This window comes from Hyaena hyaena, unplaced genomic scaffold (genome assembly GCF_003009895.1).
Source record: "Hyaena hyaena isolate Hyena2069 unplaced genomic scaffold, ASM300989v1 scaffold_231, whole genome shotgun sequence".
Taxonomy (NCBI): domain Eukaryota; kingdom Metazoa; phylum Chordata; class Mammalia; order Carnivora; family Hyaenidae; genus Hyaena; species Hyaena hyaena.
The window spans coordinates 686,288-701,017 of NW_024080862.1; the positions used below are offsets into that span (position 1 = coordinate 686,288).

General features: G+C 58.9%; 1 protein-coding gene across 1 annotated transcript; it reads right to left on the reverse strand.

The window, feature by feature from the left end:
- Positions 1 to 2,540: 2,540 nt before the first annotated feature.
- DUSP7 (dual specificity phosphatase 7) lies at positions 2,541 to 9,889 on the reverse strand. Its single transcript, XM_039243697.1, has 3 exons — positions 9,239 to 9,889; positions 7,323 to 7,757; positions 2,541 to 4,629 (listed from the first exon to the last, which is right to left on the reverse strand). The coding sequence occupies exons 1-3, from the start codon at positions 9,753 to 9,755 to the stop codon at positions 4,322 to 4,324; spliced, it is 1,260 nt and encodes a 419-aa protein (XP_039099628.1). The 5' UTR covers positions 9,756 to 9,889; the 3' UTR covers positions 2,541 to 4,321.
- Between the last annotated feature and the right edge of the window lie 4,841 nt (positions 9,890 to 14,730).

The following is a 14,730-nucleotide window of genomic DNA, read 5'->3' on the forward strand; positions in this document are numbered from 1 at the left end:
TGAGGGGTGACTACGTTTGCACCCTGGGGAGAGGCCCTTCGTGGGCGGCCCCCCTCCCAAGGGCTGCCTGCTCCTCCCCTAGGCTCAGAGCAGGACCACCCTAGGGAAATACTCATTTGTCAGATGCCCTGGAGGGAGACTGCTTCATAGTGCTGCAAGTTCTTTCTCGTGTCCGGCCTTAGTCACTCTTGCTGTTGCACCTGATTCATTTATCAGAGGACAAGCTGAGGGCCCCATTATCCTTCCACCCAGCCTGACATCACCAAACTTCCCTCGGGCATGTTCCCACTCCTGAGATAGCCCAGCCCGTACAGGAAATGGCTGCTGGATGAATGTGCCAGTGAGTGAGTGGCTCAGATCTCCCTCCCATGAGAAGGCTAGGAAGTGGCCAAGAAGTGAATGGGGGAGTTCCTGGGCCTGGGCTGAGATGGAGACAGAGACAGGAATCCAAAGGGAGGCAAACAGGGGGTCAGGAGGGGAGATGGGACTGGGGCACAGAGACTAAGCAGATCAACCTGAGAGCCAGTGTGTAGGAGCTCAGGGGACATTGGCATCAAGGGTCAGTGATGGCCTGGGACAGACAGGGCCCATGGGGGTACAGCACAGCCAAAACAGGGTAGAATAACAGGAACTCAGAGTGGAAGGTGAGACAGATTGGGGGACCATGAGGTAGGAACCTGGGAGCCAGGGTGGAGACAGCTGTCCAGAGTAAGCATGGCCTAGCCCAAAGTCACAGAGTGAGGACCTAGAGTCCCAGCCACCTAGTTATGACCTGGCCCTCTGTCCCCACCAGAGGGAAGCAGAAGGGAACCACAGCCAGGCATATGGTGCTGAGGTGATTTCCTCAGATGGGGACACTGAGGGTCAGAGAGGCCACCTGGCCTGAGGTTACACAGGATGTAAAGCCCCCGGGTCCTCCATTTGAGGAGCTGGCTCAGGAGGCAATGCTGCTCCCACCCCCCACCCTGTGCCGGGGCACACTGGCACTGCCAGGCACTTACTCGGCCTGTGGAGGGCCCAGCCCCCAGGCCAGCACCCGCGGGCTTCCCCAGCCCCAGCCAAGGGCAGCAAGAGGGAACAAAGGCCCAGTCTCTGCCTGCTCAGCCCCCACCCCCTTGCCTGCCCCTGGCACAGACGGACCAGGGCCCCGAGGGAGCCCAAGTGCAAAAGCAGCACCTGCCCCTTTGCCGAGGCTGCGAGACTCCCCTTCCCCCCTCCACAGGCCCACTGGCTGCACAAAGCTTCCCCCATTTGAAAGATGGGAAAGCTGAGTGACAGGGGTGAGGAGCTGGTAGCCGTATATCTGGGATTAGAACCTAGGTCCCTTTGCTTGAAGAACCTGCCCTCGACCACTCATCATATGCCTGAAGGCATGACTGTATTCTGGCTGAACATAACTCACAGGCAGAGATGGGGCAGAGACCAAAAAAGCAGTCTCCTGGACAGCCCAACTGGGAGTCTATAGAAAGGAGGCAAGTCGCTCTTCCCCATCCTACCTGCCTACACACCTGCCTGCCTACCTGGGGCCATCCCAGTGCTGGTCATAGTGGAAGGGGTGAAGCCAGATGAGAGGCAGAGATGAGGAAACGGAGTCAGCACTTAGTCCCTGACTAGGGCTCACTCAACCCAGCCAGAGGCAAAGGAAACATAAACCCTCTGGGAGCCTCCATTCCCCATCTGTAATATGCACCTGTGTTGCCCACTGAGGGCCTCACACCCCCAGGCCACGGCCACCATCCTTCTCCAGGCCTATTCCCTTTCTTGCTCTGTGCTTCCACCCAGGCCCTGTTTTTGAGTCTCCAGTGGGGGGGGGGGGGGGGGGGGCCTACCTGGTGGGTGGATGCTCCCTTGCTCTGAAGAAGTCAGGCATGGCCAGTTCCTCCCTGTAGGGCCAGGCCCAGACCGGGAAGTGAACATAACATACTCGTTGGGTCCCAATCACACAGAAAAGCACTGCGTATCTGGGTGTGATTGGCTCTCCTTTTATAGAGATGGAAACTGAGGCTCAGGGAGGCTTGAGGGACCTGGGGCCACCCAGCTCAAGGAGCAAAGCAGTGCCGACCCACCACCAGGCAGGTTTTACATCCCACTGGCTTCCCAGGGACTGTGGGGCCGGGGGTTGGGAGCATAAGAAGGTGATACTTGCACATCCTCTGTTCCATGCACAAGAGCAGCAAGAGAAAATGTCAGGGCCCCAGGGCCCCTGGTCAGATCTGGGTGATGCCTGAGTGGACAGCCCTGAGCAATTCAGGGTGGGCAGAAGTCCAGCTATGTGACCTTGGTCCACAATACCTGTCTGAGCCTCCATCTCCTGTCAACCATATAGGAAAAGGCCACAGAGAAAGCCCTGAGGTCCCTGCCTGCAGTGCCTGAAGGCTGGGGAAATGCCACACCTCAGCTCCTCCCAGTGAGGCCTGGCTGCTCCTCCCAGTGAGGGCCTAGCAGACTTTGCACAGAGCAGGTGCTGGGATGTTGGCCACAGCCCCTGTCCTAGTCACCCCCCAGCCCAGGCCCAGCCCCTTAATGGACACAACAACTTGTTTTAAAGAAAAAATAATATTTATTTGCAATATAAACAAAGTCCCGTTGCTGGTTCGGGATATATATATATGTATGTGTGTGTGTATATATATATATGTAGGGTCACAAATTTTCCTTCATAAGATCATAAAGCAAAACTGGCCACCCTCTTGGCATACTTTCCTTTACACAAATCTGATGCATCTTTCTGGATTTTTCTTTTTAAAAGTAAAAAAGAGAAAGAACCATGTACAGCATGGAAGCTTTTTGTCAATTTCTCGACTGTGGCAAGATTTTAATCTGCTGCCTTAAAGAATCCCTGAAAACCGCCCCATGAGGTAAGATGCAGTGGGGCAGAGTTTCCGCGACCTCACTCACATGCCAAGTGCCGGCTGCTCAGGGACCCCAACCTGACCACTCACCTCTCCCTGGGTCCCTGCAGTCCTGACACCTGGAGGGACTGAGGCTGGAGAAGGAACAAAACTGGAGAAGATAACGGAATCCGTGGCTTTGTTCTGTGGATCCTAGGAAGGGGGTGGACAGAGCCCCACACCCCGTTCACTTGTCCATCCTCGCCCCTTCCGTCCCTGCCCTGGGATTGAAACGGGTGCGAGTTTCCTGGTAGTAGAAGGCATGGGCAAGATGAGTGCAGGGCAAGCTTCCAGGGGACAAGGGTGCTGGGAGTGGAGCTGGACCAAAGCAGCAGCCAGGCGGAGGGACAGAGACTAGGAGGTAGGGCTGGGCCTCTACCACTGAAGCTTCCCCCAGCCGCTGCGCCTCCATTCTCAGTCACAAACAAACAGGGAGAGAGAGAGACAGAAGTAGTGGGTACGTAGGTATGGTATAGAAAGGGCCCAGAGCCCAGACCCTCCTACGGGCTGAGCCCAGAGGGCTAATGCTACTGCTTGGCAGTCCCCCCGTGACCCTGCCTCCAGCAGGTAACGGCAGGGCCTCCCATCTCCTGCCTCAGGGGGGCTGCAGGGGCAGCTGGAGGGCAGAGAATGCAGAAGCCCCCCCAGGGCAGCCCACCGATCATGCCTTGCAGAGGTCATCACAGGCAAGTGCAGTGCCACGGGGGCTGGGCCAAGAGACGTGTGCATGACTGGGGGGGGTCTGACACTAAGAGAGCAGCAAGCCACCCCTTCAAGAAGGACCTGCTGCAGAAGCAGAGGCTTCACACATGTGCAAAACGCATTTGGTCAAGATCAACACGGGGTTTGTCTTTTCCATTAAAAACAAAAACAAAAACCAAGAATTGCTTTTTGAAATAGGAAGAAAAACAAAAACTGAAACGTTTCTCTCTCTCGTAGGATCAAGGAAGGGATGAAATACTGGTTTGTACAACCCACTGTTGTATGTAGACTGAAAATAACACTTTTCATTAAAAAAGAAAAATCAGGAAGAGCTTGAACACTCGCCGTGCTCCAGGGAGCTTGAATTTACCTGCCCAAAGTAAAAAGTAAACTCAGGTCCGTGGATGTGTCTTTAAAAACTAGCCAAATCGGCTGGGCCGTTGGCTGATTGAGTACCCTGGGACAAGGATGAGGCCCTGCTGGACTCCCGAGGCCGTGTGTCCCAGAGCTCAGGGCCTCTCCAGAAAGTCCTGCAGAGAGAGGCCTTGCTGTGGTTTCTGCCCTGCCCAGGGCGGCGAGGGAAGCTCGGCCACCCACCAGCCGGGGCCTCTGGGCACGGGCCATGTCCCACGATGTCTGGGTTCCGGCCGGACACAGCAGGAGTGGGCAGCCCACCTGGCCCAAGGTGGGGTCGGGAGGGGCCGGCCCCACCCACCTGTGCCCCGGCCTCACGTGGACTCAAGGGTGTTGAGTGGGAACAGGTTGTGGTTGGTGGGCGTGGAGAAGTAGAGCTGCTCGCTGGGGGTGTGGTTATCGCATGGGCTGCTCAGCCCCAGCGTCCGCTCGAAGTCTAACAGCTGCCCCATAAAGTTGAAGTTGGGCGAGATGTTGGACTTTTTCCTCTTGACAAAGTCGTAGGCGTCATTGAGTGACAGGTTCATCTTCTGCATCAGGTAAGCCACGGTGACCGTCACCGAGCGGCTGATCCCTGCTAGGCAGTGCACCAGGACACCACACTTCTTGGAGCGGGCCTCGTCTGAAACACACAAGCATGGGTCATGGAGGTGCCTCCTCCAGGGAGTAAGAGGTGGAGCAGAGGCACAGAGGGTGCCATGGCCACTGGCTGGTGCTGCCTGACTCTTGAGGGACCTGGTGAAGTCTCACACGAGCAGAACAGCAACTTGGTGTGGAAGTCAAGAGTGTGACTGTGGAGTTACCTTCAAGTCACTGGACATCCCTGTGCCTCAGTTTCCTCATCTATAAAATGGGCCCCCTTGTTCAGTGCTCGTATAAGGAGCTGAGCCAAGAAAGGGCTCCACAAACACCAGCACCAGTGATGGCTGTGGTCACGGCTAGTCCTGCTGCTGCTACAGCTGAGTATGCAGCTTGTGCTGAGGGTGTCACCCGTGTCCTCTCAGGCCATCTGCACCACTGTTAGCAAGTTCATTTTATAAATGAGGACACAGACGCAAAGACAAAGTGACCAGCCCAAGGCCACACAGAGGCTCCTCCTAACGCACAGTACACACAGTCAGCCCGTGACCCGGTGGTGGGGGCTGAGCTTATTCTCCTGGTGCGGCTCCCATGAGTACCCCTTGACAGCCTCCTGGGAAACAGGCCGAGGGAAGCCCTCAATAGGGAATCGGGGGCCCAGCCCTACACTCAGTTCTGCCCCATCCCCAGTTCCTTAGCCTTACCGGTGAATAGCCAGGGGCTGGGAGGAAGGGCACACTTAAGGCTTCACAAGTGAGGTTTGCTTAAGTGCAGCCCACCCACCTCACTTACTAGACTTCTCCCAGCAGGCACACACGTCAGTAACATCTCCCCCCACAGCCAGCCAGCTTCAGCCAACCCACCCAGCTTCCCAGGCACCTCCACTGACATACAGTAGGAGCTCAATAAATACTGGTGGAGCCACTGAACAACTCAGTCCTGTCATCCCTCCTCCCCTAGGCCCTAGGGTAGCAGCCCCTCTCTGTGCCAAAGATGTAGATTAACAGAGGCAGCCCTCTGGAGACCTCAAGGTCACCACCTCTCTGATTCTAAGACCACTGGGAGCCAGGCACACAGGCGGTGCTAAATCAGTGCACTCGCACAAGATGACACGCAGGTTCACAAGCTGTTCCGCTTCTGGCGTTCACTCCCTCTGGCCTGGCAGAGCTTCCTCTCCTCACCCCCATGAGGGTACCCAGGGCTCAGCATGGGTAGATTCAGGGACTGACTAGGGACAAGACTAGCAGGGCAAGAGACAGATTTTGTGGCTTTGCACAGAATCCTGTGGTCTGACCTTGAGACCTGGGGCTAAAGGGGCGGTGGAGATGAGGCTCCAGTGGTGACACACCAGGATATAGGGAACGTCTGGCCCCCAAACCCACTCCTGGGTGATCCAAAGTGAAACTGCTTCCGCTGGCTTTATTTTTAGCACTCTCAGGGTGTGGCTGAGCAGTGTGGGGGCTGGGGCTTGATCCTATCCCACTGAGTCCTAGGGGATGCTTGGGCCTCTATTCCTTCACATGTGTTCCCCCACCCCTACACCCCCAGATGCAGAGGGGCCTTCAAGAAGGATAAAGACATCCGTGAGCCAGGCTCAGCCCTGGGAGTCTGTCTGCGGGTCCCCTTCTCCCCTCCCCTTTCTCAGTGAGGGAGAGCGAATGCTCAGGCGGCATCCACATACGGTGACCCGGCTGGCTGCGTTCTGGGCAGAGCTGGGAAGCTCCCTAAGGCCCGGTCACAGCCCCTCCCCCAGGCCTCAGCTTCCTTCCTTCCTCCTAGCCAGGCACCTAGTTTTGGTTCCCAGTAAGCGGATGAGGCGGGGAAGCCTCCCACTTCCTGTTATTAAAGCTAGCCCAGCCCAGCTGACAGCAAAACGCCCTCCACTGGACACGGCTGCCGGCAGGAGAGGACTGTCCGGGCTACCTCCCCTCTGCCATTGGAGGCTGGGCAGAAACATGGGGTCACTTGGCTCAGAGAACCAAGGGTTTACGTACACCCTGATCTTATATCCCTTCCCCACACCCTGGGAAGAGCCACGGCCGAGAACATGACCTGTAGTTTAACAGCCTCCAGCTGGCCATGGAGGAAGCAGGATGGGGAGGTCAAAGATAAGGCAACTTGTGGAGCTTGAGTCAGCTGGGGATGCAGGAGGCTGAGGGCTCTAAGCCAAACAGCAGAATTGCAGAATGCTCTAGAGGAGGGCCTCTACACTCCAAGCAAGCCCCCTAAGTTGCTGGAAGCATCCAAGGCCCCACCAAGTCACTCTGGGTCACCACATTCCAAAAGCTGCCTGTTTGGGGTAGGCCTTTGGCTTCAGGGCCACCCTTCAGCCCCTTTGGGTACAAAATAAAGCCCAAAGAGGCACCGTGACAGCCCCCTCCTGGAGAGACATGTGTGCTGAGGCGTGATGCAGAGCGAGCAAGACCCGTGGGAGGCCTGAGAGCTGCGGTGTTTCAGCGAGCCAAGCCCAAAACAGCAGAGCCAGAAAAACACAAGTTGGACAGTAGAGTCCACGGGGTGCTATCAGCTGCGGGGAGCCCAGGACTGGGGGAACCGAGGGCCTCGGTGACTCACAGAAGGCACGGGTTCACCCATGGGCATACGTTGGCACATGCAGGACACACACAGGCTCCGACAGGCCCAGAGGTACCCAGTCGGGCGCGGGTGACACCCAAGTCCTGTACACACCTTGACGCACCTGCCCATCCACCCTGCCCAGAGCACAGCAACACCTACCAATGAAGCTGATGGCCTCGGGGAAGAACTGGGAGAGGTTCTGGCTCCAGTGGTCAGAGATGGGGATCTGCTTGTAGGTGAACTCGCCACCGTGCTCAAAGGCGTTAGGCAGGTTAGGCGTGACGTTGAGGATATACTTGATGCCGTACTTGCCGAGCACGTCCAGGTTAGTGGAGTCCTTGGCGCAGCCGAGGTAGAGGTAGGGCAGGATCTGGACGGGGAAGGCCGGTTGGCTGGATGGCACAGGGCTGCCGTCCGACTCAGTGGCACTGCTGGGCAACTCTCGGTCTGACTCTCCATCTGAGCAGTCAGAGCTAATCCGCAGGCCCCCCAGGCCCAGCACTGAGGTGGGTGGTGAGCCACTTGGTGAGGACGAGCTGTCCACGTTGGTCTCGCAATGCTCTGAATATTCTGTCTGGAACTTGTTGAAACCACCTGTGGCCAGAATGAGAGGCCCTGGGTGAGAGACTGCCCATGCCACTGGCCAATGCCCTCAGACCAATGGGGTGCACGAGACCAAAGATGGCCAGAGCTGCCCATGTCAAGCACCGTAACACAACAGCCAACATGCGCCAGGCCAAGTCTGTTACACATGTACTTTCTCCTGTGTTCTCTATATCTATCCTATGACCCACTGGACAGAATGGGAAACTGAGGCCTCAGGAGGTGAAGTAACATGCCTGAGCTCCATTCCCTTACCCATAGGCTTCAGAGCCCCAGCCATATCACCAGCTTTAGGCCACTTAAGGCAGGGCCCCAGCTCATTCATCTTCCACAGTTCCCATGCATACCTGGCACCCACGGGTGCTCAATAACTGCTAAATGGTAAAGGAAAGCAGACAACCCCATCCCGGGTCAGCACCTGTGTGTTAGCAAGCCCCTCTTACAGATGAGACTGCTAGGGCTTGTGCTGCGTCTAGGTCAGTCGGGCACAGAGGGCCTGGGCCTCTGGACTGGGAGTCCAGTGCCTGCCACCCACCCCAACAGTCAGGAAGGGCAGTGTGAAATCTTGGTTGGCCCTTTCCCCCAACAGTAGCAAGTTCGTAAAAGGGGTCCCAAACTCCACCTTTCTCCCTTAGAACGCAAGACCCCCAGCCTTGGAAACACAGAGGGGGAGGGCTGTGGGGGCTTTACAGAGAGATGTAGGGAACGTCTTGCAGCCAGGCATGGGCCCTGCGCCCGAGGGTGCTGCAGGCCTCCCCTCCCCGCCTGCCCGCCTGCTGCCAGCGAGAGGCCATTTTGGAATGTTAATTGGAAACACCGGCTGCAGCCACTCGCCCCCCAGCTACCTCCCCCTTCCACAAGTTCTAGGGCAGGAGGCTGGGGATTCGGGGGTCCTGGAAAGCCAGGGAAAGGGACACTGCTTATAGACCTGCCCCCAGTGGCCGAGTCCTCATGGAGTGAGACCAATGTCGAGATGCCCAGAGTCCCCCAACCCAAACAGTCCCTATACCTTGGGGGTGTGGATAATGCTGCCAGAGACTCCCCTAGCCTGACCCTGGTCTTCCAGGACACGCATTCTAGATTGGAGGAGCTGGACCTGGGTGCCCGGTGGCCTTTCGGGTCCCAGAGAAGGCCCTTTCCTCTTCTGAGGGGCTCACCAGGACACTGGCCGCTGCCATGGCCCCAACAACAGGGGGAGAGAGGGAAAAAAAAAAAAAGGGAAAGCCCAGGCCAGGAAAAGTTTGTCCGGCCCACTAGATTCGTGCCGAGAAGGCGGTGCAGAGGCGACCCCCGTGCCAGCCTAAGCGCTCACTGCGGGGGCCGGGCTCCCTGTAGAGGCAGATGCGGGCCAGGGGCGACGTGGCGCCGGCCGGGCAGGCGAAGCGCAGGGAGAGAAAGTAGCCTCCGGCGGGGGCGTCAGGGAGTCGCGAGAGGGCCCCAATCCCGGACAGGGGTCTCAGTGCTGCTCTCACCTTGGAGGTAGTAGGCCTGGCAGCCGTCGTCGCGCAGCTTTTGCAGGAGCAGGCCAAGCACTGAGGCAGGAGCGCCGGGCTCTGGCTGCCATTCGGCCGTGGCCTCGTCGTAGAGCAGCACGGTGGCCGCCTTGCAGCGCGTGGCGAAGCGCTCCTTGTCGGCGTGGTTGGGGATGATGGAGCGGATGGGCAGGTTGCCCTTGCGCAGGCGGCGCAGCATGAGGCCCGGGATGGCCAGGTTGATGGCCGTCTCGATGTGCGACGACTCGAAGAGCTCATGCGGCCGGCAGTCGAGCAGCAGCAGGGACGCGCCGCCGCGCGCCTCCAGCTCCTCCTGCAGCCACTCGGCGCTCTTGCAGGGCATGGCCCCCGCACCCGTCGCAGCTCCCGCGCCGGTACTAGCGCCGGACCCGGACCCCGCACCGGGCTCCGACCCCGCCCCGGTGTCCCCAGCAGCCGACGCCCCCGAGGCCGACATGTGCGCCCGCGCTGGGGGGCCGCGGAGCTGGTTTTTCATGGGGAGCCCGGGCGGCCCGGGGCAGGGGCCGGGCAGCCCTGCCCTGGGACGGCGCCCCGGCCGCGCGGGCCCCAGCCGCGTCTCCGGGCGCCCGCCGCCCGCCGAGCTGCGCGCCCGCCGCCCCGGCCTCCCGGCCTCCCGGCCTCCGTCCCGCCCGGCCCTCCGCGCGCGCCGCGGCCTGACAGCCCCAATTAAACGGCGGCTCTGGCGGCCGCGCGCCGAGGCGTTCTCCGGGAGGCGGGGCCGCGGGGCCGGCGCCCGGGCTTAAAGGCGCCGCGCCGCCGCCGCCGCCCCTCCCCACAGAGTACGGGGGCGCGCTCGCGGCCCCGTGCGCCCGGAGACCTGCGCCTGCCTGGGCCCTCGCCCTGCCTCAGCCTGGAACTGGCTATGACCCGCCTGGGAGTGCCCTGCCAAGACCTTTCCCCCTAAGCCCGCGCTCCCAGGTCTTCCGAGTCCTACCTTAAAGGGCTGCCCTAGAGGCTTCCTGCGCCTATCATCCCCTCCCCACTTTCACTGAAGCAGAGTCTCCCCAAGGATGGGGCGGTGGGGGCAGTCACGCTGAGCCAACCTCCTCCACTCCTGTCTATCAACCCCATTCATTTATTTTCTCAGTGAGTTCATTCAACAACTGGAAACTGAACGCCTACTACGTGCCAGGCACTGTGCTTAGGAGGTCACCGCTTCACGCGACTGCCTAGTCCTTATGATGTCCATAGGCTCCGCGACCTGAAAGGGGGTCTTACCCCAGCAGGCCTGATGGGGAATCAGCAACCAGGGAACGGGCAGAGTAGGAGGACCCAGGGCCGTTCCACACTCCGCGGGCAAGAGTTGGAGAAATCCTGGAAAGGACCAGCCCTGGGAAGAAAGAGCGAGCCCTTTAAGAGAGCTTTACAAGCGGGGAGGTGACAGGCGCCGAGTGAAGCGCCACGTGACTTTTTCACTGGGGAGGGTGGGACAGGGAGCTCTCCTTTATCATCAGCTCTACCTCTTCAACCTCCTTCCCAATGTACCAATCAAGTTTCGCGGTAGGCGGGAGTGCGTCGCGCAGATGGCCAATCGTGACCGAAGGAGGTGGCTGGGAAGGGAGGCGGGGACTCATCACCCGTTCCACCCAGCGCGGAGAAGTGGGTGGAGTCTCCGCGAGCGCGGTGTATCGGCTCGCAGGAGGGCGGGGCGGAGGAGGTGAATGGAGCTGCAGGTAGCGTTGGAACAAAGCGGTTTGACTCGAGCGGCGCGCGTGCGCAATGCCCGCCGCGCTTTCCCTACCGAGCCGGTGTCCTCTGCCCCGGGAGGGAAGTAGCGGCTAGGCCCCGCTGTCCACCCGATCCGCTCCCTGCGGGCGGAGTGTCCCAACTTCCCTGCGGCTTAACCCTCTCACTCTGCCCGAGGCTGGCAAACAGCCACCTTGCCTCTACCTATCCCTTGTTGGGGGGAGTCGGGGTCAGAGGCGGGGCCGGAGGTGCCTGAGATTTCCTGAAGGGAGGGCCTCTGGAACCCGGAGGATTTGAGCTTTCCGCTGACAGGAAGGCATGAAGAGGGGCGGCCCTAGAGCAGTCCCCGCTTCCCCCAGTCTTCCATGTGGACGTTGAAGGGTTTCCCGAGCCACAGGGCTGTGTCGCAAAGGAGCAGAGGTCTTTCTCTCAGTCACACTCCAGAAACTTCAGACCATTGCAGCCAGAGATGGTCTTACCACCCGGGATACCTTGGCCAGGAGGTGAAAGGAGAATCGTGTCTCTGGCCTCTGCCCAGGGTTGTCCGGGGGGCGGGGGCTTGCAGGGAGAGTCTGCTTCCTTGGGGTCCTAGGACCTGTGGAAAAGCCTCAAGGGCCTGAGAAGCCCAGACCAGACTCTGCCCTGCCACTTGCTGATGAGTTGTGACTGTGGTTCTCAACCCGAGCCTCAGTTTTCTGGATTATAGGGAAGTGCTGGTTTGGATGGAGCCCAGCAAGCCCATGGCAGATCTGTCCAGCTGTGAGGGACTTCTCTGGGGGAGGGCCCTTGGCTGGCAGTCCAGGTGTTGGCTGTTGGAGATGGAGGCCACGAGTGAGAAAGAAGGTTGAGTGGACCACCAGCTGAGGGGACCTGCTGGCTGGTGACATTCCTCAGCGGGCTTGTTGAGGGCTTACTGGAGCTTCAGGCACACAGCAGTACCTGAGGAGAAAATTGGTCTCTGCTCTCACTAGTGGGGGCACAACTGAAATGGGGAGCTCCGGTGTGTCCCCAAGGTCCCTGTCCCCCCCCCCCATGGAGGAGAAAGAACCTCCCCGGATAGAGGAAAGGCGGCCCCTGCCACCCCTCCAATTAACTTGTGATGTCTCCCTTGCCTCCCCCTCAGGACCGCTCCAGGGGGTACCCAAACGCTAGAGGAGAGACCTGTGAGGACCCGGGTGTGGAAATGGAGAAACTCTCCAGGAGGTGGGGGCATCCTCCAGCAGGAATGTAAGAGGCAGGGTTCTGATGCATACAGGAGGAGGGGGGCACCTGAGAGGGTGACATTAAAAGCAAAGGAGTGGAAGAGAATTAGCATGGCTGTATAGGCTGCCATGTGTGGGGGGGTGTGGGCCCCGTCACTCAGGGAGGAGCCTTGGTTCCTGAGTGGGAGCCCCGCCTCCAGTCTTGACCGACTATGCATAAAGTGGAGTAGGGCAGGGACGTCCTGGGTGTATGTGTATGTGTATGTGTGTGCATGTGTGTGCAAGGGGGGGAATGCAGAACCCTCTGACTTACAGAGCGTAGCAGAAACTTGCCCTTGTTCAGGCAGCAAGAGACCAGAAATGCCTCTGCCAGGACCTTGCCCTTTAACAGTGAGCCTCCCTCAAGAATGCTGGGAAAGGGTACCTGGAAGAGGGAGCCTGGTGCCCTGGGCAAGGTCTTGGGATCAAAGACATTCCTCCTCTTCAGGAATGTGGCCTTTCCTGCCCTTCAGGGTTCAGGCCCTCCCTGTAGCCCCCAGGAGAGGTGCTGTACCTCCCTTCTTCCCCTCTCACCAGGGTCTCCCTGAGGGCCAGTGTGGGGGCTGGGCCCCCAGAACCTCTGGGTTCCTGGGGGGTGAGCTGGTCTCAGGAGAGGAACTGCAGGTGGGGTATGTTTGAGCTCTCAGAAGGCCGTCCCTTTTTCCCACACACCTCCAGGCCTTTGCACACATTTTTTGACCTCACCTTTGCCTGCCTTCTAGAAGATCCCAGTTCAGGTGTCACTCTCAGGGAGGCCTCCTCTGATCCTCCAGGCTAGAATTACCCCCCTGCTCGGTGGCCCTGGGATCCCTGCCCTCATCTTTGCTCTGGAATCTATCACTGTCACTGTTCAACACTCCCCACCAGCCTTTCTCCCTTTGGACACCCAATGGCATGTCTACCTCTCCTCAAGACCATTCTTCCTCCCGCCATCTGCCTCATCCCTGTTCCTCCGAGGTGCCAGGCCTAAGTCCATGAGGCGTGTTTGCAGCTACCTTCCCTGTCTGCACGTCTACATATAATCCAGCCCCAGAAGCACAGGGAAGGGGCCTTCTCAGCAGGGCAAGGCTTGGCTACCACAGTGGGACATTTGATGTGAGTTGAGCAGATATGAACGGATATGCACCTGCCCCCCACACGCACATTCACATGGCTTGGTAACCCAGGAACTATGTCACCAAGAATAATTTAAGTATCTTGGAAGCAAACTTTCCTTTTTCCACTGGAGCTCATAGATTTCTTAGAGACAGGCCAACATTTTTTTTTAAGTTTATTTTGAGAGAGAATGTGGCGGGGGGAGAGAGAGAGAGAATCTCAAGCAGACTCCACTCTGTCAGCACGAAGCCCAGCGCAGGGCTTGAACCCATGAACTGGGAGATCATGGGCCAATACGTTTTGAACAGCATATGCCAGAGTGCAAGGAAGGTGGGGTGTGGGGGGTCAGTTCCTTGCCCTCCTGGCCTAAGAAGGCTAACACAAATTTAGGGTGAGCTCCTGCTTGCTTCCAGGAGGGCATAAGGATGGATTTCACATCCCACCATGAGAGCTGAGCAGGGGCTGGGGAGAGAGCCGAGCACTCCAGCCCAACTGAGGGTCACTGTGCTTGTCCCCGAACCTTGGGACAGCTTCTCCATCCCTTGGTGGGGTGCCTGTGTGGCCTGTAGTCAGAACGGGTAAGAAGGGAACTGGGCAAGGCCCCGGCAACTCCCCTGCCCTGGACAGAACTCTTGCTGTGCAGTCCTGTGCTTGTACGTGTACACACACCCACGCAAGGACACACACTGTACACACCTATGCTGTATCATATCCTCACAAGCATAGATGTCTGTGTGCAGAAGTACACAATACATGTGGACACACACAGACTCTGCCTGTCGGGGCACTTGCCGCTCTTACTGGACGTAGCCTGGAAGGGTTCTTACAGGCCGGGAGAATCTGCACTCCCCTCCCCAGCCCTCCAGTCACCTGGGCTCACCCTGTCCTATTGGCTATTGCTAGGGTCTCTTGCGGTGACAAGTTCTGAATGGCACCATTTTGCTGCTGCCTTCCTTCTAGTGGGGAGCTGCAGGGCCCTGGGTGATGGCAGTGCAGCATGGGGAAGCTGTGGCCGGGACGGAGCTAGCATTGGGGAGCCACGTGCCTATTCATCCTCCCCCTGCCCTGCCCAGGTGTGTGGGCCAGAGGGGTGGGAGCACAGGGCCCTGGGGAGCAGGTGGGAGAGGGTCACACCCAGGATAAGCAGAGAACAAGACCCGGCAGGATGAAACTCCCCAAGGCTGCCTGGAGAAGGCAAAGGGGAAGAAGTGAGGAGAGCCAGGCCGCCGTGGAACCTCCCCACCATTCACGCTCAGACATTTCCAAGCACCTGCTCTGGGCCAGGGAGTGTGCGGGCAAGGCAACTGGGACCAGAGAGGGAAGCTGGGCCAAGGTAATTCTTCCCTCTCCCTGCTCCCCACTCAGCGGGAGCAGGCCCTCAGCCCACCTCCCCATGTGGATCCCCGTCGCTCACTTGAGAGTGTGCCT